Source organism: Notechis scutatus, chromosome 11, assembly GCF_049901735.1.
Source record: "Notechis scutatus isolate UNSWTSFEM ecotype Mainland chromosome 11, rNotScu1.2, whole genome shotgun sequence".
NCBI classification, from domain to species: domain Eukaryota; kingdom Metazoa; phylum Chordata; class Lepidosauria; order Squamata; family Elapidae; genus Notechis; species Notechis scutatus.
In genome coordinates, this window is record NC_142019.1 from 9,431,989 (window position 1) to 9,456,809 (window position 24,821).

Sequence of the window (24,821 nt, forward strand, 5' to 3'; positions counted from 1 at the left end):
TGGTCTTATTTATTTATGTATTTATGTAGTTAGTTTTGTTTGTTAGTTTGTTAGTTTAATTTGTCAAGCATGTATAAGAAAACAAGTATAAGTACGAACATAACATATAAACATATAAATATAAACTGGTTTAAGTATATACATAATAATTGAGTAAAATGGGAACAGTAGGACAGGGATGGTAGGCACGCTGGTGTGCTTATGCACACCCCCTTGCAGACCCCTTAGGAATGGAGACAGTTTAAGGTTAAACAGTTTAAGGTTAAAGTTTTTGGGGCTTGAAGATGTATCAACAGAGTCAGGTAGTGAGTTCCAGACATTGACCATTTTGTTGCTGATGTCGTATTTTCTGCAAATATTTCATATTTTCTTGAAGAGATCGTAAGTAGGCTGGTAACAAGCTCAGCCTTTGGGGCAGAAGAACACGAGCTCAGGCCATGGCTGGTGTTCCAAAAGGAGGCCACTTGGAAAGAGGAGAGGATAAGGGAACATCTGCCCTTCTCTTACTCCAATCCAACCTAGCAAAGCCATTGGGAGAGATAGTTAAGCCACGGAGAAGGCCTTAGCTTTCTGGGTACTCTGAACCCATCCCATGGAATATTCCCTACCCTTGCCAGGCTGACTTGGGGCCAGCAAGGGAGAAGTTGCCCCTGGTTCACAGGCTGAGAGAACAACATACCAAACAGGATAGAAAACTAGGAGGAGAGACTGCTGGGGGCCAGCAGAGAACTGGACAGCATCTCCCAGAACCGGTTCCTTCTTAGCTAAATCTCATTCTGTCTTCCTATTTCTTTTCCAAGCATTTCTTGATGGGGACACAGGAAAAGAGAAGAGCTGGAGAGATAGATGAATCCTGTTAATAAATCTAGGTGTGTTATATGCTTGTGATTGTGTAAATACAGATGCATAAACAGATGCATAAATGTACAGTATGGGCCTTGAATGTCATCCCAATTTTTGGAGATCACTGCATTTGATATGTTATACACGGACACACCCATCTCCATGTATGAGTTTCTATGTGTAAAATACCCACATGGTAGGCATGGAAAGGGACAGAGTTCTTGTGCAAAGAAAATATCAAGCCCCGACACAGTTGGAAGAAGTTAGTTAAATGCAATTGTAAGTTTCAATAAAGGAGAACATTTGTAGCTGTGGGGGTTGTAACGAGGGGTCCTTGGTGCGCTTGTTTTCTTGCAGGTGTTTTATAACCCAGCCAGGTAGCATTATCAGGACAAGCAAGTTCAGAGAGCACCAAGGAGCCCTGAATTTTAAGGTTGACCTCTGATGAATTGTGGTCCATGAAGGATCTCCAATGATAGTTTTTGTAATGGGAGAAAACTGTGAGCACTATGGAACTTCTCCAAGATCCTTTTGGAAGTGAGTTTAAATGAATTTTGCTCCCCGTTTCCACATCTACATCTACATCTACATCTACATCTGCAGTCAGGAATCAGACCAGAAAGTGGAATGTCATTTTGCTTTTCTAGAACTGGGAAAAAAATCTTTTCCTTGCTTGGCTTGGTTGTTGTTGTTGTTGTTGTTGTTCTTCTTCTTATTATTATTATTATTATTATTATTATTATTATTATTATTAGCAAAACATGCATTAGGGAAAAATTCACACTGCATCTTAATACTGTATAAGATTGCCAGGCATAGCAGGATACATTATAACATGGGAGACTGCAAGCTGGAATCAAAACACAGGATCTGGCTCAACAGTTCAATGGGAGTGATGGATTATGGGCATTTCTACTGCCTCCATTTTGAGGAAGAGACCTAGGATTAAGCCAGAAAACCAGGCCTTGGCAATGGAAGGAGATCCAGGCAGATGTTCAGGCAGATGTTTGCATGGGGGGAGGGAACTCTAGGAGCACCTTTGGTCTAGTTCTTGCATTTTATTAAATGCACCTTTAGCTGAAAACCCAGTTCAGATCCCTAGTTGACCTTGCATGAAATCCCCACTCCCCAAGATAAGCAGTGAACGGAATACTTTTCTACTTGGATAGGACACCACCAGGAAAGAAGGAGGAGGGGGGAGGAGGAGGAGAGGAAGAAGAAGAGGAAGAAGAGAAGGAGGGGGAGAGGAAGAGGAAGGAGAGGAGGAGGAGAGGAGGAAAAAGAGGAGGAGGAGCAAGGAGGAGGAAGAGGAAGAGGAGGAGGAGGAGAGGAAGAAGAATAAGAGGAGGAGAGGAGGAAGAAGAGGAAGAGGAAGAAGGAGGAGGAGGAGATGATGATGATCATGATGGGGGAGAAAAATGTGGCAGAATCTGAACCATAGTGTTACCGAGAAACCTGGTTGTGCTATGCCCTCAAGAGTTGTCTTCTTCTGGAAGTTCCTTGTTAATCTTCCCAACAGACAAGCTGACCAGCATAATATCTCTTCTTGATCTGACCATGACAGGACCTGCCTCCTCGCCTTTTTGGGCATCTCTAGCAGGACAGAAGATTCCCAACTTCTTCTCATGCCGTCCTGCCATCCTCTCTTTCCCCGCCTCCTTCCTTTTGGAATAATCCCCCACTCCACCCCTTTGTGAAAAAGGACAGGGAACTCCTACAGTAGCTCCAAGACTGGGGGAAGCTACACACACACACACACACACACACCCTGCTTACTGATTGGCTGAAGGGCACTCAAGGTTAAGCAACCCTTTTTCCTCCCTCACTGTCCAGCCTGTGTGGGGGAATTACTTCAAGGTAACTGGCTTGTTTTAGTCTGTCCATTTCCCCTTCAAGGCCTTCTAAGGTTTCGTCTCCCAGGCTTCTCAGTTTTTCCTGCACGGGCATTTGGCTTGTCTTGATAACCAAGATGAGCTTCCCCTTGACCTTTCTGTCCTTTTCCTTTAGTTTTTTTTTTTTTTCTGTCCTAAGGCTAAGAATGGCCCACACAGAAAAGAAGCCAGTTCATTTTGAAACAGTTGCTTGGATATGGAGGCCTCTGCAACAGAGGCTGGAAAAACACAAATGCGCCCTTCATTTGTTTTGTTGCCATAACTCAACGGCCACACGTCTAAGGAGTTTATTCCAGTTTATTTGTGAACTGCATTGGTTCAAAACAATGAAAGGGAAGGGAAAATAAGGCGGGGGGGAGGGAAGAGAATAGGTTTTCTTCCAAATGGAGCAGGTAGCTAAATGAATGCCCCCCCCAAATTGTGGACTTCTTCACTTTCTCTACTAGCTATTGCTTGCTTTGCTGGACATTTTACAGAGATTACCTCCTGATCACCCAGCAGAAATACAGATCACTCGACAGTCTGTAGAGATTCTCAGTCATCCAGGTCGGGGTTGGCCCAAAGGTGCTTTTTTTTTCCAGGAGGCAACTGGACTTTCTTGCTTTTTTTCTTTTGAAGACATTTTGCTTCTCATCCAAGAAGCTTCTTCAGTTCTGACTGGATGGTGGGGAATGGAAGGATTTATATTCCTTGCAGACAGCTGGTCATTTGCATCCTTTTAAAGGTCATTGAGGCCACTTGGAGGTTTATCTGTGTCCTTAGAGTCACCTCCTGGTTTCTGTAATCGGCAATTATTCCCTCTGGAAATCCATTCCTACTCCCACCCCATTCGAAGGGTGTTCATCCCAAATTGTATAGCTAAAAGTCTGTAGAGATTCTCAGTCATCCAGGTCTTGTCCCAAAGGTGGGTTTTTTTTCAGGAGGCAACTGGACTTCCTTATTTTTCGTTGAAGGTGTTTCGCTTCTCATCCAAGAAGCTTCTTCCTTCTGACTGGATTGTAAATCCTTCCCTCCCCCCACCATCCAGTCAGAGCTGAAGAAGCTTCTTGGATGAGAAGTGAAACATCTTCAACAAAAAATAAGGAAGTCCAGTTGCCTTCTGGAAAAAAAGACATCGTTGGGAATTTAACACTTTGTGCCTAGAGCACTTGAAAACAATTTGGAATTTTGTTCTCAGGTTGTGTAAAAAGTTGGTCCTTCATCCAGACATGCCAAAATTGTGTGTGTATGTGTGTGTGTGTGGGGGTTGTTATCTGCTTTTTGTCTCAAGGGACTCACCTTTTTGCTTTCAAGAAACCGGAGGAAAATGTTAGATGCACCAAACCTGGCCACTCGTTCTTCCTTAAAAAATAATAATAATGTTTGTGCAATTCAGTGTCCTTCCTCCCCTCCAAAAAACCTCACAAATTATGCCGTCCCCCAATTCACCTCCAGGGAAATGTTCAAACACGAAAACCTCATCCCCACCCTCTGTATTAATAATGGAGCTGGGTTTTCTGTTTAATTAAAACGTGTTGTTTAAACAAAACAAAAATCCCGAGGAAACCGGGCAGGCCACGATGCTTATTTTGTTCAGGGCCCGTTTTACTGTAAAGAGCGGCTTTAAAAGGCCGAGGACGGAAGGGAGATCTTGGCTTCGGAGTGAAATCTCAGAAATTTGGGGGGAAAAAAATATTTTCTTTGACAGCAAGCGCCGTAGGGCGACGAATTGCGTGAACAAGGGCGGCATCTAGCGGCCTCCTTGGAAATTGCACTATGGTTTATTCCAAACTGGTGATTCCTCCTCTCCCCCTTCTTATAATCTCGTTTGATTTTCCGCGGCCCACTTTCTCTTCTTAGATTTGTTGTGCTTTTCAAACACAACCCTAAAGCTGTTATAATGCGTGGGGTTCACGCCCTTCTTCCCGCCCCCCGTCTCTTAAACGAGCTAGGCAGGCGACCTAGTTGATAAATTCGGCAGACTTTTCTGATGAAAAATGACGAGGCGAGCTGTTGTCTGCGAAGAAATGAAACCGTTTGTGCTGTTTTTGGATTCTCATCGAGTCTAGGACCCACTTTCCGGGTGGATTTTCATCCCCTTTTCTTTTCTTTCTTTTCCGTCCGTCCTTCCTTCCTCCCTCCCTCCTTCTTTCTTTCCTTCTTTCCTTCTCTTCCTCCCTTCCTTCCTCCCTCTTTCTTTCCTTCTTTCTTTCTCTTTTTCTTTCTTTCTTCCTCCCTCCCTCTTTCTTTCATCCTTTTTCCTTCTTTCTTTCCTTCCTTCGTTCTTTCTTTCTTTGAGTTTTTGCAAACATTGGCTGTCCCGAAATGCACCTGCGTTTCGCCTGTAATTTAGGCGCAACTGCACCTTCTCCTCCCGAATTTGCACCGCAGAAATATTTACTTTTTGTGTGGTGGTTTCCTTCCTTTTCCATTCTTCCACGTTGTGTACGATAGAAAGAACGGAGGATTCTTGCAAAAGTATTGGAACCGGGGATGGGGTGTGTGGAGCGAAAAATAAATCGACAGACCCGTTTTCAGAAAGGGGAGATATTCTCCGGTGGGGACTGCCATAAGCATTTTCAGCTTGTCTGATTCTGGTTTGGATTCTGCGCGATTTTAGAACGAGAAGTTTTTTTTAAGGGTTGGTATAATTTCCTCCCCTTTGCCTTGAGAAAGCTGAATGATAATGTATGTACTGTGTAATAAAACTATTTTTGCACCCGGAAATATCTTTTTTCCCTTTCAAAGCAAGGAAAAGTTATATTCGTCTACGCGAATTTTCAATTAATCACTCCAGATGGACAATTCACAACAACAACAACAAAAATTATAATCTTGTCACTTATGCCTCAAAATTGTCTTTCCGGTATATGCGGCACTCCAGATAATTGAATAAGCAACTATTTGCCCCCTTCTCTTAAAATGTTATTTACATGTTAATATTAAAAAGCTACTTTATAGTTCTGGATTTTCCTTTCATCCTTTGGAATTCTCAGCTTGATAAATGAAATTTCATTAAATGTCAGAATCCTGCTGCCATTAAGGTCTTTTTGCCAGTATGGTATTTGGGTCTGTTTGGAAGAATTAAAAACCAGCAAATCGGTATTTCCTTAACAGTTTTCCAAAGCAGGACATTAATTCCATACTTTATCTGTGTGAAATTGGGAAGGCTGTGTGGAGGTTCAAGCAAAACACTGAATATGGGCTTGACAGTTTATATAATACGGTGCCTAAAATGATAAGGAACTACCTTGTATTACCTAAATTTAAAGGGTAAAAATAATGACTAATAATAATAATAATCAATATATCACTTCTTTTTCTTCACAAAAACATAAGGTGTATTAACATCCTATAGTAATTATGATGAAGCATCTAACGAGCTGCCTCTTTAATGAACCTTGGAGAGAAACATAACTCATCAATCTTGACCAGCAGTGAAGTGGACCGAATCTTGCTTGGTGCAGATCTATCTTCATGAAACGGGCAAATGGGAATCAAAGAATTGCACACTGTAATCCCAAATGCTTTGGAGAGACCCTGAATCCCGTACATATCCAGCATAACTCCTTCTACCCCTTACTTCAGGCTGTTCCCCCTTTTACTCTGGCCAGCTTTGAGGATTGATTCAGTAGGGCAAAGCAGAAAGGAAAGCTACCACGTTTGCAGAACTGTTAAAAAGTACAAGAGTTTCACCATGTGTACATTAAACTGCTAATATTAAGAAAATGTAATTAAGTTTGTCTATAAGGAATAGGAGTGGCTCACAGTTCTTGGGGAAGGAGGGAGGGAGGGAGGGAGGGAGGGAAAGAAGGAAGGAAGGAAGGAAGGAGGCAGGGAGGGAAGGAAATATTCTATGCTTAAAGAACTTCACTGTTTTAGTCCAGGATTTGATGGTATATCAAATAGGAGTGATCACCTCTATCTCTGGATGGTTGTATTTCTAGGATTTTACCAAGCATAAAGCATTCAGCATTCACCAATATATTTATGGCGATTTTCTTTCCAGACTCCCAAACTTAAACATGTGCTGCAAAAAATAAAAAATAAAAAAAAATCTGGCGGATGCTAGCTAATATTCCTTTGCTGACCTCTAGTGGTCATTTGGCTTTTTGCAGCACTTGTAAAATCTCCTTACCCCATACCATCTCAAATTATGAATTTTTAAAAATCTTTTTGTTTCCCCCTTAAATTGGAATTTGGCTTGACGCAAATATTTATCCATAGTTTCATCCTGAGAGCCCAGGTTCGTGGAATACACAAGCCTCCATACACCTGAGTATAAAAATGAAGCTGAGAAGCAACCTTGTCATTTTTATCATCTGGTAAGTGGCTGTTTTCGGATAGATTATCTTCATCATGGCACTGTTAATGAACCTCAACAAATTATATGCACTAGCCTGAAACATAGCCCAGTCCTCTTGACTTATTTCTCCCCAATAATCTTTCTTCTGGCAAACTTTAAATTAAGGCAAAGCAAATAATAATAATAACAACAATAACAACAGTAACAACAATAACAACAACAATAATTTATTATTATTATTATTATTATTATTATTATTATTATTATTATTATTATTATTATTATTATTATTATTATTATTATTATGGGTTTTGTGGGGGGGTGTTTGCATATAAAAGAATGACAAGATAACAGCAACAAAGAATAAAAACCTGGGGGCAGTTTTGCTCAATTCTCTCTCCCTCCCTCTTCCTCTCTCTCTCTCTCTCTAACAAATACCATTCCTTTCCCAGAACATTTTAGAATGCTAGGTTTAGGTTGTTATGAGAAAAAGCCCAGATGGTTGCTTAGATGCCAAATCTGTGGCAGAGAAGAACAAAACAGCTGTTGATGCACACACCCAAAGATTCAAGCATTTACTCCCTAGAGAATATTAAGCAGATATTTACTCCTCTATAAATAGGTTGTGTTCACATGAAAAGCTACCCAGTGGACATTTTAACTCAACTCTGGCCTACTAAATAAATCCAATTTTGGGGAAGCAAAAGCGGCATCAATATTCGTTTTTACTATGGCAAATCTTGATAAATTTAATCCATATAGGAAAAAATTCTTTTGGGGTTTCCGGATAATTTTTAAAAGTGGGAAAGGAGAGAGAGAGAGGGGGGGAGAGGGAGGGAGGGAGGGAGGGAGGGAGAGAGAGAGAGAGAGAGAGAAAACATTGGCCTAAAGGATGTTATTCATGGATGCCTTGAGAGAGCTCAAGCAGATTTTATGTCTGTCCATTATTCATCTTTCTATCTATCTGTCTGTCTGTCTCTGTCTGTCTACCTATCTGTCTGTCTATCTATCTATCTATCTATCTATCTATCTATCTATCTATCTTCTATCTATCTTTCTCTCTCTTTCTCTCTCTCTAGCTTCTATCTATCTCTAACTACTATCTATCTATCTATCTCTCTATCTATCTTCTTTCTATCTATCTATCTCTCTTCTATTTGTCTCTTACATCTATCTATCTATCTATCTATCTATCTATCTATCTATCTTCTATCTATCTATCAATCTCTTACTATCTTTCTGCCTGTCTGTCTGTCTGTCTGTCTCTATCTATCATCTATCTATCTATCTATCTATCTATCTATCTATCTATCTATCTATCTATCTATCTATCTATCTATCTATCTAGCTAGCTAGCTATCTATCTATCTATCTATCTATCTATCTATCTATCTATCTATCTATCTATCTATCTATCTCTTACTATCTGTCTGTCTATCTATCTATCTATCTATCTATCTATCTATCATCTATCTATCTATCTATCTCTCTCTCTCTCCTTCTCTCTCTCTAGCTTCTATCTATCTATCTCTAACTACTATCTATCTATCTTCTCTCTCTCTTTCTATCTTCTTTTTCTCTTTCTCTCTCTCTTCTCTCTATCTATCTCTTACTACTATCTATCTATCTATCTATCTATCTATCTATCTATCTATCTGTATCTATCTATCTATCTTCTCTCTCTCTCTCTAGCTTCTATCTATCTATCTCTAACGACTATCTATCTTCTCTCTCTCTTTCTTTCTATCTTCTATCTATCTATCAATCTCTTACTATATGTCTGACTGTCTGTCTGTCTGTCTGTCTGTCTCTATCTATCTATCTATCTATCTATCTATCTATCTATCTATCTATCTATCTATCATCTATCTATCTATTTCTATGTTCAATTTCCAAAATGTGATTTCAAATCCATCTATTGGTGTAATATTGTAGGAAAAAGCTGATTAATACACCAGCATTTAATTTTGAGTCAATGCTGCCACCTGCTGGGCATACCAAGATCCTACCTCCTCATTCATTTCAAGGTGGTTTTTTTTAAACCTATACATCTAAACAACATCTTTAAAATCAGTTTGAAAAGAGCCGAGTTGTTAAATCGATCGCTTTAAGAACCCAGTCTGATCCTCCACTCCAGTCACAAACTGATCCTGGGGATACCTAACAATCTAGGCTGAAATTATGACTGTTTTATTTTTTAAAAAGTGTATCTCTTTGCATAAGGAAGGCTGAGCACCAAAGAATGGAGGCCTTTGAACTCTGGTGCTGGAGAAGACTCCTGCAAGTCCCTTGGATGCAAGGTGATCAAACCAGTCAGTCTTAGAGGAGATGAACCCTGACTGCTCTTTAGAAGGCCAGATCCTAGAGGTGAAATTCAAAGACTTTGGCCATCTGAAGAGAAGAAAGGACTCGCTGGAGAAGAGCCTAATGCTGGGAAAGACTGATGGCAAAAGAAGAAGAAGGGGAAGGCAGAATGAGGTGGTGCATGGAGTCCCTGAAGCAGTCGGCTGAGCTTAAATGGACTCCAGGGGATGGTAGAGGACAGGAAGGCCTGGAGAAATGCTGTCCATGGGGTCGCAATGGGTTGGACACGACATTGCAACTAACAACAATCCTTTTGCAAGTATTCCTAGCAACAACAACAACAACAAAAAAAGTAGTGTACCTTTCTCCCTGGTTTCCTTTTTCTCAGGATTCACACATTGCACTAAGTCAAAAACCATGGAATAGTTGGAATCACACAACCTGCTAACCTGACCGCATTTTCTTCCCCGGCACTAAAAAGGCTCAATTTTTAAAAACAACAAGCAACCCCATTTTTAAGCATGGAATTCTACCCTGAATCTCGTCCTGGTGTCCATTTTTGCCCAGGGAGGCAGATATTTTTTGAACCCAAATGCAAAAATGGACACCAGGACGAGATTCGGGTTGGAATTCCATGCTTAAGAATGGAATTGCTTGGTGTTTTTAAAAATTGTGCCTTTTTGGTGACAGGGGAAGAAAACTGGTGCCCGGGGAGGCAAATATTTTTGGAACCCAAATGCAACAACGGACACCAGGACAAGATTTGGGAAGGAATCTCATCCTGATGTCCGTTTTTGCATTTGGGTTCAAAAATATTTGCCTTCCCAAGCACCAGTTTTCCTGTCATTAAAGAAACAATTTCACTTAATGATCAAGCATCCTGTGTATGGATTGATCCATAAGATTTGGAAGAATATCCTCCGGGGATTCTGTCCTGTGGAATTTCTACAAATTCAGCTCTCCTTTATTACTCGGTTGGTAACGATTCACACAATAGGCCCCCTTGGAATTGAGGGCTCCCTGCTTATTACTTTAACCTGCATTGTGAACCAGACCATCAAGAAAAATATGCCACTCCTCTACTCCCTATGAACTCCAGACTTGAAATTTTGGGCCTGGACAATCTAGAACTGCGCCGCCTGCGGTCCTATATCTGAGCATAGTACACAAAATTGTCTGCTATAACATCTTGCGTGTCAACGACTTCTTCAGCTTCCATCACAATAATACAGGGGCACACAACTGATGCAAACTCAAGGTAAACCACTCCAAACTCGATTGCAGAAAATACAACTTCTGCAACAGAGTAGTCAATGCCTGGAATGCCCTAGCCCAGGGGTCCCCAACCACCGGTCCGCGGACCGGCACCGTCCGTGGAACAAGTCCTACCGGGTCGCTGGTTTGCTGGCCGCTCATCATTTTTTGATGAAAAAGTGCTTCCGGTGAGCTTTTCGGGTAGAAAGCTCACCGGAAGCACTTTTTCATCAAAAAAGATGGCGGCTAGCGCTCGTGAGCTTTTCCGGGTAGAAAGCCATTTCTACCTGGAAAAGCTCACCAGCAGAGCGCCGCCATCTTTTTGATGAAAAGTGCTTCCGTGAGGTCACCGGAAGCACTTTTTCATCAAAAAAGATGGCGGCGCCAGCTAACCGGACCGGCCACGCCATAAAAAGGTTGGGGATACCGGGCCGCGGCATAAAAAAGGTTGGGGATCACTGCCCTAGCCAAGTCCATTGTTACAGCCTCAACCCCTCGCAGCTTCAATCTCAAACTGTCTACGATGGACTCACCCCATTCCTAAGAGATCCTTAAAGGGGCTGAGCATAAGCGTGCCTACTGTCCCTGTCTTACTGTCCCCATTTATCTGTATTTACTCCCTTTGTTCTTGTTTATGTTCACACTTATACTTGTTATCTTGTACATGTTTGACAAACAAATAAAATAAAAATAAATAAATAATAAATAAATAATGGCAAATCACGATACAGTTTGTAGAAAGCATTTGCTAGCTGGGGTTCGGGAGGCTGTTAATCAGCAGATTTCTGCCTTTGAAATATGTCGGATTATGTGTGCAAAGGAATCGCCTTTGGGGGCTTAGCAACATTTGGGAGCATTGTTGTGTGAGTAAAGGCTAAATTAAAGTATCCATAAAAGGGAATATTTGTAGCTCAGGGTTGAAATAATGAGTCCTTGGAGCTCTCTGAGCTTGGGTTGTTTTTTTTCTTGCAGACGTTTCATTACCCAACTAAGTAACATCATCAATGTTACCCGTAGAAGGGAGTGGGGTTTGCTCTGTATTCTAACCCTCAGGATGTTACCTAGTTTGGGTAATGAAACTTCTGCAAGAAAAAAAAACCCAAGCTCAGAGAGCACCAAGGACCCCTCACTTAACGAACAGCGTACAGATAGAATGAAAAAAGACAGAACGGTTTCTTCGAAACTGAAACGAACATACTCCACCATTAAAACGAGGAAACTTTAATAAAAATATGCCTCATATTCTTAATAACAAAGCTCAATTTCCTTTGTTTTCCGACCGCGGCAGGACTCGAACCTGCAATCTTCTGATCCGAAGTCAGACGCCTTATCCATTAGGCCACGCGGCCACTACAGTGAAAGAGTCTTCGCGATCCCTATAGAAGTCGCAGCAAGGACTCAGTTGCAGCCGTGGCGATTTAGGAAGCTACCATTTCCCCCTCAGATGCAGGTGAGGTTTGCAAAGAAAGAGAAACGAGACAAACTACTCCTCCGCGATATATATATATATTCTCAACTTCGTTTTTTTTAATTTAATACATCCTATTTAAGGGCACTCTCTCTTTCTGGGAAGCTTTCGGGACGTGAGAGAAGGAGATGTTGGTTTCCCTTTCATCCTCGATCCCCCCCCGTCTTGAGTTGGAAGAGACTCTATGAGTTGGAACGGAAGCGCTGCTGATCTGGCATTGAGTTTTTGTAAGAGGGTGCAAGGAAGCGGGGAGCAAACTTGGAAGGTTTTTTTGAGAGGTGGGGGAGGCTGTTTTTTTTTTTTTTTTTGCAGCCTTCAAAGGGTGCAGGACCACGAGGGGGTGCAGCTTCTTCTCTTCCTGCATCTTCTTTCTTGGGAAAAGGAGGAAGGCAGATTTCTTTCGGGTTAGGGGGTAAGCAGGCATCTATTTCTTTTTTGTTTGTTTGTGGGGGGAAGGGGTGCAAGGAATAGCCAAATTTTTTTTGGGGGGGGGGGGGGGAGACGGCGTTAAATAACCCCTTTTTGGATGGCGTGCGATGAAAGAAGGGGGCGTGTGAGTGAGTGCGAGAGAATGCATTCATTCCCACGACTTGCTTAACCCGCGTCTTGCATGCAACCCACCGCTTAACCCTTATTCTGCATGAACCCATTTTTCCCCCTGAAGTTGCACGTGTCGTTCGGTCTTAAACCGAGTTTGCTTGGTACTTGCTAGCTTAGACTACAGAACCACGATTAGCAATTAAGCAAACATGGCCCTTTGCGTAAATGGGTTCGTTGGGGTTTTAGCTGGCTGAATTTTAAACGTTTTGAAAAGCACGCGAGAAAACAAAGGCATTTAATAAATCATAATTTAAAGGACAGGAAGGTGATATTGATAGCTGGGAAGGAATATCCTTTCGGGAGGTATGGATAACCTGATTTTGCTGGCGGACATAATGATGTTTGTAATTTTACAGAGGAACATTTTTTTTTAGAAGGCTAAGAGAAAGGAACATGGGCTTGGCTAACAAAGCAGTGCCACCAGTAGAATATTTGCAGCTCAGGGTTGAAATGCCAGGTCCTTAATGTATTGTTTCCTTGCAGACATTTCATAACCCAACTAGGTAACATCATCAGTGCAGTGTGTTGAATAAATATGAATCAGCTGGACATAAACTGTTTAAACTCCTACCCTCAAAATGATGCTATAGAGCAAACTAGACACAAGGACAGTGTTTTTCCCAAATGCCATCACTCTGCTAAACAAATAATTCCCTCAACACTGCCAAACTGTTCACTAAGTCTGTATTAGTATTACTATTAATCCTCCCATCCTTCCTCTCACCCATCTCCTCCCACGTATGACTCTATGACTCTAACCTTGTTGCTTGTATCCTAATGATTTTTACTGACTGTTTCCTAGTATGATTTGATTGTTTATTAGTAACCTATGACTATCAGTAAGTGTTGTATCTTATGATCTTTGATAAATGTATTTTTATTTTTTCTTTATGTACACTTGAGAGCTTTTGCACCAAGACAAATTCCTTGTGTGTCCACACACTTGTCCAATAAAGTATTCTGTTCTGTTCTGTTCGATTCTATTCTATTCTATTCTATTCTATTCTATTCTATTCTATTCTATTCTATTCCTCTTCTTCCTCTTCCTCCTCCACTCTACTTCATTCCTGTTCTACTCTACTCTATTCTTTATTCCAATATCTAATCTATTCTATTCTATTCTATTCTATTCTCAGCAAGTCGTGGCAAGAAATCATGGTTTGCAAAATAGAGGCGAATGGCGGTTTATGGTCTCCTGGCAAGGCAGGGTTACAAGAATCTGGGATGCTGGGATGGGAAATATTGACATGGGCCTTAATTCTGGTGCATGCTATTTCCGGACAGATCCGAGCTGGCCAGGAAGCCAGGCTTGTTTTCCATACTGCTTGCTGGTGGTGACGATGAAACGGCTGGCATGGAGGACATCGCTGGCAAGCCCGTCCTTCCTGGGCAGAACCCGAGTGTGCTCCTCCAGTTCCTCGGCAGGTCTCCTGCTTCAGGAGAAGACGGCTCCGGTTACTGGTGCTCCTCTCCAAGAGGAGCAGCGCATGAATCCCCTTGGCATCCAGATGCTGTCGAAGGGTCTTCACGAGCAGATTTTTCGGGGTGCTCAAGTTCGTTATTCGGAGAAGGACATCCAGAAGAGCATAGAACACTTGCAGAAACATGACTTGTGGGGCAAAGAAACTTCCACCCTTCCTGATGTGGCATTGCAGCTTCCCCGGATGTATGGCGCTAATGTAGATGAACACTTCCGCCTCTTGGCTCAGACACAGAGCCTCCCCTATCTGGAGGCGGCCAAGGAGCTTATCGAGCACGAGATGCCGCCAAGGCCCACGGAATGGGCTTGGGAAGTAGGATGGACCCAGTACGGTTCCGACGGGGAGAGGGAAAAGGTGGACTTCCCCGATGAACGAGCGTTGGTCTTTGATGTGGAGGTGTGCATGGAAGAAGGGCATTGTCCCACCCTTGCGGTGGCTCTGTCGCCCAATGCTTGGTAAGGAGAAGTAGAGCCATTTCTGGGATTAGAATCAAGTTCTTAGGTGTAGGTCATCCTCGACTTACAACAGATTTTCTTTTACTTCCTATTAAATGTTGAACAGTGAATTGGCTCTCCTGGTTCTACCAATTCAACTTTTTCCCATAGTTTCACTTGCTGATTTCTTGGGGATCAAGTTTCACTTGCTGATTTTTTTTCCAGTCCAGCTTTAAAAGCATCTGGACAAAAAGGACCATAAGATTACCATCTTTGAGAAAAGAAAAAAAAATCACAGCCTTTAGTTCCTAGACAATCTTTTCCCCTTCATTTTTTTGGATTCTGTTGTTTCTTTGCACCAACTCTGCTCTGGGAATCTTTTCAATACAGAAAGAAACCAAGAGTTTATGAGATAAGCCACAGTGGCTAGATGTGCAACAGTGGTGGGATTCAATTTTTTTTACTACCAATTGTGTGGGTGTGGCTTGGTGGGCGTGGCAGGGGAAGGATACTGTAAAATCTCCATTCCCTCCCCACCCCACTAACCTGATTTCCAGCTCCATTCTCCTGTGCAGGGCAACCAAAGAAGGCCCAGCCAGTCAGCTGGGACTCAGGAGGTGGAGAAGAAATGGGGGTGGGGCCTGTCAGAGGTGGTATTTGCCGGTTCTCTGAACTACTCAAAAGTTCCGCTACCGGTTCTCCAGAACTGGTCAGAACCTGCTGAATACCACCTCTGATGTGCACCAATATACAGTAATTTTTGCACTAACCTTGGCAGGTTCCACAGTTGAATACTTGTGTTTGGCCAAGTGTGATTAGACACACAAAGAATTTGGTGCAGAAGCTCTCAGTATATATGCAACACTACAGAACAATGATAATTATCATCACAATGATACCAATAAGTGGGGAGTAGGAAAGATAATAAGAATTAATAATACTACAGCCATACGACGTGGGCAAATACACGTAGACATTCGACAGCACTGTGACAATTAGGTGTTCAGCAGAGTGATAAGCAGAGCTTGGCTTAGCAGAGTTGCTAAACCAAAATGAAAAATAGGGTAAACGTGATTCTACTCTGCTTCCCAGGTATTCGTGGTGCAGCAAACGTTTGGTGGAACAACGCTATAGCTGGTCTAACCAGCTGGGCCTGTCCGATCTCATCCCCCTGGAAAACAGCAGCAGCCTCAAAAGGCAGGATGGGCAGGAGAGGCTGGTGGTGGGCCACAACGTCTCCTTTGACCGGGCTCACATTAAGGAACAGTACCTGATCCAGGTAAGACATCCCTCTCCATTTCTTCAGCTCGTTTTCTTCTCCTCTGACCCAGTCCACAGGGTGGCTTGAAGGAGAAAAGGTTTGTGGCCGGGGGGTGGGTGGGTTTGAACTTCACCAATCTTGAAAAATTAAAGTGGGGGTCAGGTCTGATTGCTCCTATACTTAACTTGGGAGACTACCAGGAGATTCCTGGGGTATTTTCTCCCGGTAGTGTCAACCCTGAAGCTGACCTGATCACCATTTTAAGGCTTCAGTGTTGCCACACAGGAGTTGAGGGGTGGGGAAGGGGGGATAGAGAGAGCTGGGGTCTGTAGCCAAAACAAAATACTTTCTCCTGGGAGCCAAGCAGTGGTGGGATTCAATTTTTTTTTACTATTGGTTCTGTGAGCTTGGCTTGGTGGGCGTGGCAGGGGAAGGATACTGTAAAATCTCCAGTCAGAGGTGGGATTTTCCGGTTCTCTGAACTACTGAAAATTTCCGCTACGGGTTCTCCAGAACTGGTCAGAACCTGCTGAATACCACCTCTGGAACCAAAGACATTCCCACAGGTGGTTGGTGAGAGGAGTGAAGTTACCAGGCAACCGAACAGCACCCTGATTGGACCACGTGACTGATGGTTTGGGGAGGGAGGAAAACTTTTAATTAGTTGAAAACCATGGGAACATTCAGAGTCGGTTTTTTCCATCCTGTGGCAATATGATATATCCAATAAAACTCTGCTTTGAGGAATCTACCTGCCTCAGAGTTCTGCTTGTTATGGGTGAATTACTTGGAACCCTGACATGTAGTTCTCGTCCTACGATCACATTGAGGCCAAACATTTCTGTTGCTAAGCAAGGTGGTTAAAAGGCGTTTTGCTTCATTTTACAATCTTTCTTGCCTCTGTTATTAAGTGAATCACTTCAGTTGTTAAGTGGATCAATGCAATCCAGCAAATGTTTAAGGGGTTGATGGTGTACGTTTCTTTGAACCTGGTTGTTGCAGAATACTACTATACTACCTCAATACTCGTGCTTCGCTACGAAACTATGTGGTCGGGCTTAGTTTTGGGGGAGGAAAATAAGGGGGGGAATCCTGCCTCTGACTACCAGCATCCATCGGTATTCATCTGGCTAGCATCCTGTAAGTGTGTGAAAGAGTTGAGGGCTGTTTGGAAACTGAGCAAGAAGGAGACAGCAAGGAGCCTGGGCGTGGCTTAGCTCAACTGTTCTGTACTAAAGCTGGTTGCTGCTGTGAAACTAAAACTGGAACTGAAATTCCTCTCCTCTGCTTATGTTTTGCATTTGGAACAGATGTCTTTTCAGGTGGTATGGGGAAATAGAACTCCTTAGCATCAGAGCATGTTAATAATAATAGTATACGAAATACTAATGATCTGATGGTCATTTCGAAAAATCCTTTCTTAGTGAGCACCTAGAAACCAAGAGGAACATATGTGCCAAATTTCAAGTTTGTAGATTTTATGGTTCTGGAGATTTTGTGATGATGCGTGAGTGGTATTTCACTTTTCTATATCTATATCTATATCTATATCTATATCTATATCTATATCTATATCTATATCTATATCTATATCTATATCTATATATCTATATATCTAATCTATATCTATATCTATATCATCTCTATATCTATATCATCTCTATCTATCTATCTATCTATCTATCTATCTATCTATCTATCTATCTATCTATCTATCTATCTATCTATCTATCTAGAGTTGTATTGGAAGCACCTACCAACATTAAGGAACCACAGTGTACAATGCCAGTTGCTGAGTAAGATAAAGCTGGCCACATCGTTTGTCTGATGTTCCCATCCACGTTGGGTTGTAAGGCAGCATCGGAGGGATGCTCCTTTTGAATCGTTCCAACCTCTTAGGGATCCCAAACGCGATTCCTGGACACAATGAGCATGCACATGGCTATCTCGGGACTGACCGGTTTCCAGCGCAGCCTTTGGAAGGCGGCCAAGCAGGGCAAGGGGAGAGGACTTCAACAGGTCCAGCAACACATCAAGAAGACACGCAGCAAAAGCAGTGGGCCCATGGTGAGTGTGGGTGTGGTCGTGGTCTCCTTACCTCTTTTCAAGTCTATCTTTAAAAGAGCAGAAAATAGTTGCCACAAAACAAATTAGCAGAGTTGGAAGGAACCTTGTAGGTCATCTAGTCCAACCCCCCACCCAAGCAGGAGACTCTACCCCATTTCTGACAAATGGCAGTCCAGTCTCTTCTTAAAAGCCTCCAGTGATGAAGCTGCCACAACTTCCGAAAGCAAATTCTGTTCCATTGGTTGATAGTTCTCACTGTCAGAAAGTTTCTCCTTATTTCCAGGTTAAATCTCTCTTTGTTCAGTTTCCATCCATTATTCCTTTTCTGGCCTACAGGCGCTTTAGAAAATAGATTGACCCCTTCCTCCCTGTGGCAGCCCCTCAAATATTGGAAGACCACTATCATGTATTCCTTGATCCTTCTCTTCACTAGACTAACGAAGCCCAGTTCCTGCAACTGTTCATCGTGTGTTTTAACCTCCAGCCCCCTAGTCATCCTGGTTGCTCTTCTCTGCATTCTTTCTAGAGTCTCAACATTTTTTTTTATAGCGTGGTGACCAAAACTAGATGCAGTATTCCAGGTGTGGTCTTACTAAGGCTTTATAGAGTGGTATTAGTACCTCATGTAATCTTGGTTGCTCTTCTCTGCACTCTGTTTTATTTCTGCAAGATTTATTTTAAACAGGAGAGTGGCATTCACAAATGGGACTTCCCATCTGTTGAAGGACAGACAACGATATTCTCTGTTTTCTTCCATCCTTATTTACTGCCTTTATGGATTAAGCCAGAGAGGCTTGGTCATCCAATGAAGAGAGATTGCAAAGGAGATAATCTGGTTATTTAACTCTGAGGGTTCAAACTATGGCGGAGAAACGAGCCATATTGATTGGAATAGATGGTTTTGTCTTTATTGTTTATTATATTAACACACTGCTCAACTTCCAACATGTCTAGTTTCTCTCCACGTGGTTTTGAATCTGTAGTTCCTTATTTTTCTTTTGCTGATCTTCCATTGCAGATTGGCTCCTGGAACTGGGTGAATATCAGCAGTATCAACAATCTGGCTGATGTACATTCTCTCTATGTTGGAGGCCAGCCGTTGAAGAAAGAAGCCCGCGAGCTCTTCATCAAGGGCAGCATGAATGATATTAGGAATAACTTCCAGGTGGGAAGAAAATCTTGGAAATCTCTCTTTCTGAGAACAGAGTCTTAGCTGGTAGGACCCAAGAAAGTATCTGCATTAAATAATCAGGAAGCAATAATAAACTAGCAAATGGCTTATGGTCTACTTTTTAATAACTGTCCATTCCTTACGTCTCTCTTTTTTCAAAGGAGCTGATGAATTACTGTGCCCTTGATGTTCAGGCTACTTATGAAATATTCCATGAGCAGCTTCCTCTTTTTTTGAAAAGGTGAATTATTCATTGAGTAAAAAATGTATTGAACATGAGAATCCAGTGTTCTGGATTAGCTGCCAGTCTTGGTTGATTTTGTATATAGTTGTTTAGGACTTTGTAAAAAAAATTAGGAGCAAGATGTGAGCAGAGTTTAATTTGTGGAGTCCGCGGTGCTCTCTGAGTTTGGTTGCAGACATTTCATTACCCAATTAGACAACATCTTCAGTGCTAGAAGGGAATGGGATTGAAGGAGAATAACTCACTGGCAATGAAGATGTTACCTAGTTGGTAAATCAAATGTTACCAAGCTCAAAGAGCAGTAAGGACCCCACAGTTCAACCCTGAAATACAGTTACTCTCTTTTATTATTTACCACTGGTTTTAGAAATATAACCTTGCTGAAATAATAATCCTTAATCTTAAAGTACTTGATTATGCCCCAAAGAAACAAATAGCAATGATTTTTTTCCTATGGGGAAAAGATATTGGGTGCCCCAGTGAAGGGCAGTATGGGGTTTAACCAGCCTTTGAAGCTAGATTTATTCTATAGAGGACCATTCTATTGCGGCTTTTAGTATCATGGCCCCGTAAAGGTTTTTTTTCCCGCACCCGGGCGGGACCCCAGGGGAGACCCCCCCAAAAAAAACCAAGAGGACCATTCTGGATTTTGTCCATTGATTTTGACAGATTGTTAAAAATTCTCCTTCATTATCAGATACTTTCTCTCTATAGGCAACATTGTCCATCATCTGCCAGAATTTGGATTTAATATTTTGGGGTTAGCATGTTCCTTTCTCTTATTCCCCATTAGGTGTCCACATCCCGTAACTTTCGCAGGTATGCTAGAAATGGGGGTTTCTTACCTGCCTGTTAATCAGAACTGGGTGAAGTACCTGGATGAAGCTCAGGTCACTTATGAGGAGCTGCAAAAAGAGATGAAGAAGTCTTTGATGAACTTGGCAGACGATGCTTGTCAACTGCTTCACGAGGAGAGGTACCGGTCAGTCATGGCATAGTAGGTTTTAAATCAGAACGACACTGTTTGCTGAGCACACGGGTCTTGCATTTGGGATCTCGGTCAAGCAGCAGTAGGGTGATAATGAGAGAAGATGAATGGAGGAAGAAATTGACTGTTTGGTTGACTCCGTGTTTGGTTGTAGCCTGCAGAATCTCAGATGGTCAGGTGATGCCTTTGGATGGGAAAGTCTGTTTTAGATGAGGAGTGGCTGTTGAAATGATCCCTCCTTGGGGTTGGCCTGTTGTATCTCAATAGGTACAAAGATGACCCCTGGATGTGGGATCTGAAATGGGACCTCCAAAACTTTAAGCAAAAGAAAACGAAACCAACTAGGAAGAAAAAGGAAGGCGCCAATGAAGAGTCACCCAAAGTAGTGGGGAAAGCATCTCCACCAGAGTGGCAGGAAGGTAAATGATTATTTAGTGATGAGCTTAACAGCAGATTTTCTTACATTGGTATAATTGGGTGTTTGATCTCTCTTCATGGCCAGCTCAAAGTCATAGGCCTTGTGGTCCAGAGTTGTCTTTCTGATCACCTTTAGGTACATTGCAGTCACTGGCTGGGATCACACATGCAGGGGTGGGATGCCACTGGTTCGGCCCGGTTCTATAGAACCTGTGGCTGCAAAGAACAGCTGACACTGAACTGGTTCGGTGTTTGGCCCACCCACCTGCCCGGGCTCTAGGCTGTCCTTTATTCCCTGCTTTTCTCTCCTCAGCTGCTTTGTGCGACACAGCTGAGGTTGAAAAAGCAGGAAACAAGAGGATGTTTAAACGCTGAGCACCAGAGCGCAATGCTTGTCAGCTGTCCAGGCAGCACAGCTGATGATTTCTTGCAAACGCTGCACACACGATTGTCCCCAGTTCAGAGAATCTAGAGAATTGTCAAATCGCTCCACTGGCTGGCCCCACCCCTCCCCACCCACTCATTCCTTATCTGGCATGGGAGCCATCCAACTTGCCTGGTTTGGTAAGTTGCTATTTTTTCCCCCCTCCAATTATTAGCTGTTCTGCTCTGCCAGGAGATTTAGATTAGCTAGAAAGCAGGAAATCCTTGGATTTCTTGCTTTCTAACTAATCTAAAAGCAGAGCTGAACTTTCCTTAAGACTGAAGCTTTTCAGTGCAGACTCAGGTAGCCAATTGCAGATAGATAGATCTATAACTTAATCTTTGATTCTGTGAGCAACTCAATCTGCCTGCCTGCTTTGCCTGCTTTGGGGTAAAAGTTGCTCTTTTTTTATAAAAAAAATCAATACTTACATAAATATTTATAATATTTACATACAAGCCATGCCCACCCAGTCACATGACCACCAAGTCACACCCACAAATTAGACCACACCGACAGAACCAGTTATTAAGAAATTTTAATCCCACCCCTGCACACATGGTATTAAGCTGAAATTGTGCATTTGTTTTGCTTTGGCATACTGCACTCCTGTAGGCCAACCATTGTGGTTGCAACACCTCAGTTAAGGCATAATGCAGTGCACCACCCATCATAAGTAGGGTGATTCTGGAGTTTACAGTTTAACAAACTGTGGTTTAGCATCATGTGTGAACCAGTGTCATCTTAACTATATTATAATTTTCATTGAACATTGAGGGAGTCTTTGAAATTAGTTTTCTGAATGAGAGCTACAAAGGACACACGTGCATACTTGCACATTAATGTAATATAAGCAAAATAAGTCATAGTTAGCAAAACGAAAATGAAAGGGAGAAAATAAGAGAATAAAAATCTAGCTAAACCTAGCCTATACCAACAGTATTAACCATATTTCCCTATCTTTCTTTGATTGTGCTTGCATCCATTCATACATTGCATTTTGTAAACTTCTCACCTCTTTCTTGAGAATCTCAATGGCTCTATCCAGCCTCAATTTCCTTGATTGTCTTCTCTCTTTTCAATTCATTTGCTATTACATCAGGCTATAACTTTGCAAGACGTGGGGTTATTGGGGCAAGATAGGTTCTGAGGCTCCTTGAGATCAGATAAGGTACAGTCAAGATGGTTTGCATGCTGCTTGTATTTTGTGTGTGTGTGTATGTGTATGTTGTATTGTTATTTTTTGAAAATAGATCCTGGTCCCCCAACAGAAGAAGAGCAAAGCCAAAATGGCAGACAGCAGGTACTTCAGAGTCTAAAGGAGACGGTGGTTTTGCAGCCAAAGAGAATTCAGCATCTCCCTGGCCACCCAGAGTAAGTTTCTAAAGAAAGGTTTCATGTAGATAAATAAGGAGTTCTCTTGAAACAGTTCTCCAAAATCTGTTTCTTTCCAGCTATGATGGATTTCTCCTCCTTTAAAGCCCAACCAGCACAGCTGGGTCTTTCTTTGCCTAGATTTCATGGCAATGGTGTACATCTGTTCTTTGGAAGGACGGATAACTGAAGTTGAAGCTCAAATACTTTGGCCACTTAATGAGAAGAGAGGATTCCTTGGAAAAGACCCCAATGTTGGGGAAGATGGAAGGCAAAAGGAGAAGGAGACTTGTAGAGGAGGAGATGGTTAGATGGTATCATCGACGCAATGAACATGAATTTGAACAAACTGGGAGACAATGGAGGACAGGGGGCCTGGTGCACTGTGGCCCATGGGGTCATGAAGAATAAAACAAATTGTCGATTCTGAAGCTGACCTGACAGGCCATTTTGAAGCTTCAGTGTTGCCACACCGGAGCTGAGGGATAGGGAGGGGGGAATAGAGATAGCTGCGGTTTTATAGCCAAAACAAAATACTTTCTCCTGGGAACCAAGAACATTCCCACAGGTGGTCGGAGAGAGGAGGGGTGAAGTTACCAGGCAACCAGATGACACCGGGATTGGACCGTGTGACTGATGGTTTGGGGAAGGGAGGAAAACTTTTAATTGGATGAAAATCATGGGAACATTCAGAGTTGGTTTTCACCAGCTTGTTCCAATATGATATATCCGATAAACCTGTTCTTTGAGGAATTCACCTGCCTCAGAGTTCTGTTTGCTGTGGGTGTATTACTTGGAACCCTGACACAAACAGCAGTCGCAGAAAAGAAATACGGGCAAACAGCTTTGTTAGCAGGCTTCACCATCCAGTTGTTGGTCAAGTGTCAAAATTGTTTGCTTCTTCCTGGGTAGGTGGTATCGCAACCTGTGTCCACGTCTCAATGATCCTAGTTGGGCCCCTGGACCCAGCCTTATCAGCCTTCAGATGAGAGTGACTCCAAAGCTCATGAGGCTCACCTGGGATGGCTTTCCATTGCACTACTCTGAGAAGCACGGCTGGGGTTACCTGGTGCCAGGAAGGAAGGACAACCTGTTAGAGGATGATCCAGAGGCTGCGTTGCCCACCTGCCCTTTCAGGTAAGGAAGGATTTCTGGGGAAGTGAATCCCACAGAGCTACACCTCCACCTCCTGCATGTTGTCAAATGGAAGCATAATTTTGAATATAGTTCTCTCAGTATACAAGTGTATGTCAGGATTCCGGCAGTTACCCCCATTTACATCATGAGTCTCAAGCCAAACTTCCAAAACTTCAAAAGGATTTATTGAGAGTTAACATGCCGGCACTGCCTGGGTGTAGCCGACTCTGGGACACATAATTCATTGTCACCCTTGACCCTGGTTTTCCCCCACCCCCTGGATGTATCTTAAGTCATATTCTCCAATGGGACACGTCCATAACCAAGAGTCATCAATCATGCTCTCCGGTTAGAATTTTGCACGGCAGAAATTTCGGTCACCTAGAAACTATCTTTGAAAGCATTTATGGAATGCAGTTTCGGTTTGCAAGCGGCTGCACTGCTCCCCCCTCCCTTTCTGTTGGCAACTTTAAAAAGACCATAGAAATATTTTATGAGTTGACAGTGTATACATCTGGCACAAAGAGCTGTATTACAGTCTTTGGTTGGAGAACAGCAAAACAGTAAAGGAAGTATTGGAAATGACACTTAGCAAGTGGCGCTGCAGGGATGGTTCTCCAATGTTTGTGGATTTTGATGCTAACAAAAAGATTTAGTCTGGTTCTCGAGAGCTGTTAAGAGGAGACTATGCTTTGGTGAACTTATTTATATTGTTAGTAAGTAGCCAAGAACTTTGGATTTAGCAAACATACATTGTCCTGGAAAGAAAAACCTGTTCTTTCATGCAGATATCGGATCTAACGTGACTGTTCCCCATTAAAGTGATTCGGTAATGAGAATCAAGAAAAAGGGCCAAACACTTCACTAGACAAGGGATGACTGTAATTCTGCTGCAATTCAGGGCATTAAAAACTCTTGATTTCTGATAGGGTAATAGAACATCTGTATCGGGAATATTGCAAGGGGAAAGGCAAGGAGCAACCTGTTTCCCTTGACAGCTACCTGGAAGAAGAGTTCTTAACGGAAAACGGTGATTTTTGGCAAAAGGTACTGGCTATCCTCTCCAAGATGAGATATACAGTTTTGTGACAGAGTGTGCACTGTATTGTACCTTGTCAGATATTGGGTGGGGGAATTCTTATTGGATTGTTGGTGTGTGTGTGTGTGTGTGTGTGTG

General features: G+C 42.4%; 1 protein-coding gene and 1 non-coding gene across 3 annotated transcripts in view; one reads left to right on the plus strand and one right to left on the minus strand.

Moving 5' to 3' along the window:
- Nucleotides 1-11,854: 11,854 nt before the first annotated feature.
- On the minus strand, nucleotides 11,855-11,927 carry TRNAR-UCG (transfer RNA arginine (anticodon UCG)). The gene has a single exon. It is a non-coding gene; the product is annotated as a tRNA-Arg (tRNA).
- Nucleotides 11,928-12,232: 305 nt separating this feature from the next.
- POLG (DNA polymerase gamma, catalytic subunit) overlaps nucleotides 12,233-24,821 on the plus strand; it is a 29,992-nt gene continuing 17,403 nt past the window's right edge. Inside the window, exons 1-11 of one of the 2 annotated variants that reach the window (XM_026681853.2) lie at nucleotides 12,233-12,458; nucleotides 13,931-14,582; nucleotides 15,654-15,840; nucleotides 17,722-17,889; nucleotides 18,908-19,054; nucleotides 19,222-19,301; nucleotides 20,098-20,280; nucleotides 20,560-20,711; nucleotides 22,387-22,507; nucleotides 23,420-23,644; nucleotides 24,574-24,691. In XM_026681853.2, the coding sequence (XP_026537638.1) occupies nucleotides 13,987-14,582; nucleotides 15,654-15,840; nucleotides 17,722-17,889; nucleotides 18,908-19,054; nucleotides 19,222-19,301; nucleotides 20,098-20,280; nucleotides 20,560-20,711; nucleotides 22,387-22,507; nucleotides 23,420-23,644; nucleotides 24,574-24,691 (1,977 nt within the window). In that variant the 5' untranslated portion in view covers nucleotides 12,233-12,458; nucleotides 13,931-13,986. The remainder of the gene's footprint in view (nucleotides 12,459-13,930; nucleotides 14,583-15,653; nucleotides 15,841-17,721; nucleotides 17,890-18,907; nucleotides 19,055-19,221; nucleotides 19,302-20,097; nucleotides 20,281-20,559; nucleotides 20,712-22,386; nucleotides 22,508-23,419; nucleotides 23,645-24,573; nucleotides 24,692-24,821) is intronic. The other variant, XM_087972756.1, reaches the window with a different exon arrangement.